The sequence below is a fragment of the Sceloporus undulatus genome, chromosome 2 (genome assembly GCF_019175285.1).
Source record: "Sceloporus undulatus isolate JIND9_A2432 ecotype Alabama chromosome 2, SceUnd_v1.1, whole genome shotgun sequence".
NCBI lineage: Eukaryota > Metazoa > Chordata > Lepidosauria > Squamata > Phrynosomatidae > Sceloporus > Sceloporus undulatus.
Genome location: NC_056523.1, coordinates 168,401,745 through 168,405,899, shown reverse-complemented (window position 1 = coordinate 168,405,899; position 4,155 = coordinate 168,401,745). Strand labels below are relative to the sequence as shown.

Genomic DNA, 4,155 nt, shown 5'->3' with positions numbered 1-4,155 from the left:
ACACATTAACCCAAAATACACCATCTTTGCAGTGTCATATTTTCCTTGTTTGTAGCCATAAAAAGCAATCAATTGCTTTCCTCTCTGACATGGAAAGCAATTACTGGTAAGCAAAATACACACACAAATACAAACACTTATTTTTTTTAAAAAAATTATTCTTTCCAGTAGGTATGAATTTGATTTTAAAACAATAAAAGAGCAACAGACATTTTGGAAACACTGGTGAATATTTTTTAAGTGGCCATTTAATTGTAGGTTAAGATAATGGTAACTAGTGTGTTGAGGGTTTAAAACAAGGCAAAAGTACAAGGACAAACATAGCCAGCAAGACAGAAAAAGGAATATTTAATTGAGTATAGAAAAGGAGTACGGAAAACAGGTCAGATGAGCAAACTAATGGAAAATTGGAGGACTTATTATCAAAAATAACAGGCGGGTGGAAAAACTACAAAAAGATGGGAAGATGGGGAATGAACATCCTATTTGACTTCCTGTGGGACTCAAAGAGGGAAGTCCTTACTTACCTCCTTGATGCCCATGGTGCCTGGCTTCCAAACTCAGAGTGAGAGAAGATGTGTTGTTGTTGCCATCAAAGTGGTTTATCATACCCTATCCTTCCCCTACTTTTTGCCCTCCCTCATCGTCCCACATCACCATTTAGGAATTGGATCCTTTTAAAGATGAAGCAGGTGCAGTTCAGAGGAAGATGAAAGGGAGGAATATCTTAAAACAGTCAAATACTCAGAAGCAGAATTGGAGGTCAGGGTTCAGGAAGTATCCCAAGAAATCCCAGTAGACTATTATTTATAATCTGTGCCATCAACTTTATCTCAGTTTCTTAGAATGTCATTGACACTCGTGGACTGAGTTCAGTCAACTATGCTTCTATGCTATTGTCCTTGCTCCTTCCAATCCAGAGTCTCTGGGGAGAAGAGAGAATCTCTTGGGATCATCATTATCACCACCAGAATCATTTTTACATAAAAGCTTTGAAACAATTCTGTGGATGGAGGAAGAATATGATCCATGCTAATTCTAAGGATGTCAAGGCAACAGTTTCCTTTGAACTGAACCTAAGACCTGATCTGAATGGAGTTGCCACAGTTACCATTGGTCAAGATGGACTTTATTTCTGTGTGATCAAAGGTGATTGCACACAAACTTCAGGAAATTTACATATGCAGTAGATAACAGGATTGCAGTAGGGTTGCCTCTACAGACGGAAATCGTTGATTATGCATTAACTATGCTGCTAAATTTTCCATTAATGTGTTTGAGTACAAAAATATCACAGAAGTGTTTTAAATTATTTAACTGTATATGGGTAGCTTTCATTCTAATTTATCAATAATTTAATTCTAAGTAAATTGGGATGCGGTGGCCTAGTGGTTAAAGACGCCAATTCTGATGATCATAAGGTTGGAAGGTTGGCAGTTCGAGGCCTGAGTGCTTCATGATGGGGTGAGGTCCTGTCACTAGTTCCACTTCTGCCAACCTAGCAGTTCAAAAACATGCAAAGACAAGTAGATAAATAGGTACCACTTTGGCGGGAAGGTAACACTGTTCAGTGGAGTCATGCTGGCCACATGATCACCAGAGCAGTCCTCAGACAACGCTGGCTCTTTGGCTTAGAAACAGAGATAAGCACCGCCTCCTACAGTCAGTTACGACTAGACATTCATGTCAAGGGACTACCTTTACACGTGTAGAAGGAAGCATTTGAGTGTGTATGTGAGTACTCTTACCTATGTGAGATTGAGTTCTGACTACATCCTATTGATCCTCTGTAGCAACCCCATGGGCAAAACCAAGGGGTCGCGACCCTCTCTCAGGATAGCAATGCTCATCAAGATGGAGATGTGACAGTTCTGCTGGCAAACCACAGAGATGTGACTCTCTCTTGAGATGACAATGCTTTATCCATAATCAGATAGATAAGTCCATGCTGACTTAGCCGGTCTTCACCTCCCGCTTCCACTGCAGAAAAGGGCACGTAACCTAGCAAATGATTGTAAGGCAAACAACGGACTAATGTAAGCAAGATGACAATAAAAAGCCCAGCCAGAAACCTGGCTGGAAGGAAGGCTTGTGAGGAGGCTTGTGAACCCCACTCTCGTCTCTGCGTCTCCTTGCCGCGACAATCCTCATTTCTTTTTGTAATGTGAGAGGTGCAAAGGAACTGTGGGCCCAATGCAACAAATTCTTTATTGTTAATTTGACATCACATAAACTTCCATGGGCCATGGCTCAATGCAATCGAATGCTAGGATTTGTAGTTTTGTGAGCAATTTAGCCTCTCTGTCACTGAGCTCTGGTGCCACAACAAACTACAAATCCCAGGATTCCATAGCATTGAGCCATGGCAGTTAAAGCAGTGTCAAACTGCTTTACTTTTGCAATGCAGATTCAGCCTCATTTTGCAGAAGCGGAAGTAAGCCAAGGACAAAGAGGGGAAGTGATAGAAGAGTTGCCTTTTAAAAAGCAGCTTAAAAAGTGGGATGGCAAAGAATTAATTTATCAACACAGTTGAGCCGTATGGTGTTATATAGAATGAGAGCCTTAAAACCAAAGTGCAGGAGAGGACAAAGCTTTAGAACAGAGCTTCCTGCTATCTTATAAAATGTGTCATACAATTCAGTCATACCCATGTTTGCAGAGTTCATAGAAATAGAGGAAAGAGTTTGTACTGTAGAACGAAACTGGTGAGCAGGAGAAAAGCTTAACCTACCTACACATTCCTCCCAGCCAGAGCCAGTCCATCAGCCTGTTTTTTCCTTAACGTCAGGCCTATTTCTGGTTCTAAGGGCTTGCCTAGAAAATGATAGGAGAAACAAATTAACAAGGTTGGGAGGCGGGGGCACATTTACAGTTACATTTGTGCAACATGGACTAAGCAATTCTGATGAAATGATTACCCTATTGTTGATTGTTAAAACGATCTCTGGACTCTTATTTTTCACCTAAAAAAAGTCATGAGAACCTCTCTACTAAAAATCAAGTCTGTTCAGGTGGAAAGAGTGAAGTACGCCTCCAGTTTTAACTAATTAAAAAGTGTGTCTCAGCTTTCAGATGCATGGGAACTTCTGCTCTGCTTTCTTCTTTCTCTAGCCAGAAATATGTCTTTTAGTAGTGGAGAAATAAGGAAGACTGGGCCTTTAGGTAGTGATTAGAACACTTCAAAATCTACAGGAATTTTAGAGGATCCATCCATTAGATGTCATGTGTTAAAAACTCATTAGAGCCTGACTTCTGATTTTTGTCAAGTCAGCATCTGGCTCAGCAAAAGCAAGGCCTTATGTTGACCTCTCCCTGGCATATGCTTGCTCTCTTTCTGTTTGTCTCTCCTTTCTTTGGCCAGCGCTTGCTGACTTGCTGCAAAGAGCCAGAACAATCCTGTCAATAAAAAGGTGGCAACAATAGCCACCTCCCTAGAACCTATAGCAGTCATATGTACTTGTCACATTTGATTAATGCCAGTGGAATCCTTCAGGTCCAAAGACTGGGGAAGCCATTTTGAAGCGAGCAGCAGAAATAGGAGGCAAGCCCACACTCACTGCCTTCTCCCAAAAATATTGAAGAAGCTGCAAATATTTGACTTCATCCTAAAACCTGTAGGATGTTTCCTTTCAAAATGAAACAAGAAATACCAATATAGGTGCACATTATAGCCTTATAAATATGAAAACCTTACAGAGAGCCGTTTTTGTGCACCCAGCCCATGCTTACCATTTGATGTTTTGGCCACATATGGCTACTTTTGTCAGTTTTAAAAAACCTTTACTTTTACTTTGTTGGTGCAAGCGATGCTCAAAATTGCAATGGTTGGAAAAATAGTCCCCCCCCCCCCCAATATTTTCTTTTTACTGAAAATCACATTGTTGGGCTGATTTTTAAAAGACTATGGCATAGAGAGGGCAATTGCCACATGGAACACACACAGGCTGCACGTGGATGACAGGCTGCACAATTTCCACCCTTAATTTAGGGTTGTTCAAATTGTGGTTTTCAATCCCACTGGCTTGGCTGAAAAATTGACGTGGAGTCATAAGACATGTGTTGTTAGATGTGGACAATTTTATATGTTAAACTAACCTAAACTAGGTACAAGCAGGTACTAGGTACAAAATTCACAAAACAGCAATATTGGCCAAT

General features: G+C 40.6%; 1 protein-coding gene across 1 annotated transcript in view; it reads right to left on the bottom strand.

The window, feature by feature from the left end:
- The window catches only part of LOC121920447 (aquaporin-4-like), a 9,160-nt gene extending 8,618 nt beyond the window's left edge, over positions 1-542 (bottom strand). The window contains exon 1 of the mRNA XM_042447587.1: positions 528-542. Within this exon, the coding sequence (XP_042303521.1) occupies positions 528-542 (15 nt within the window). The remainder of the gene's footprint in view (positions 1-527) is intronic.
- Positions 543-4,155: the final 3,613 nt, after the last annotated feature.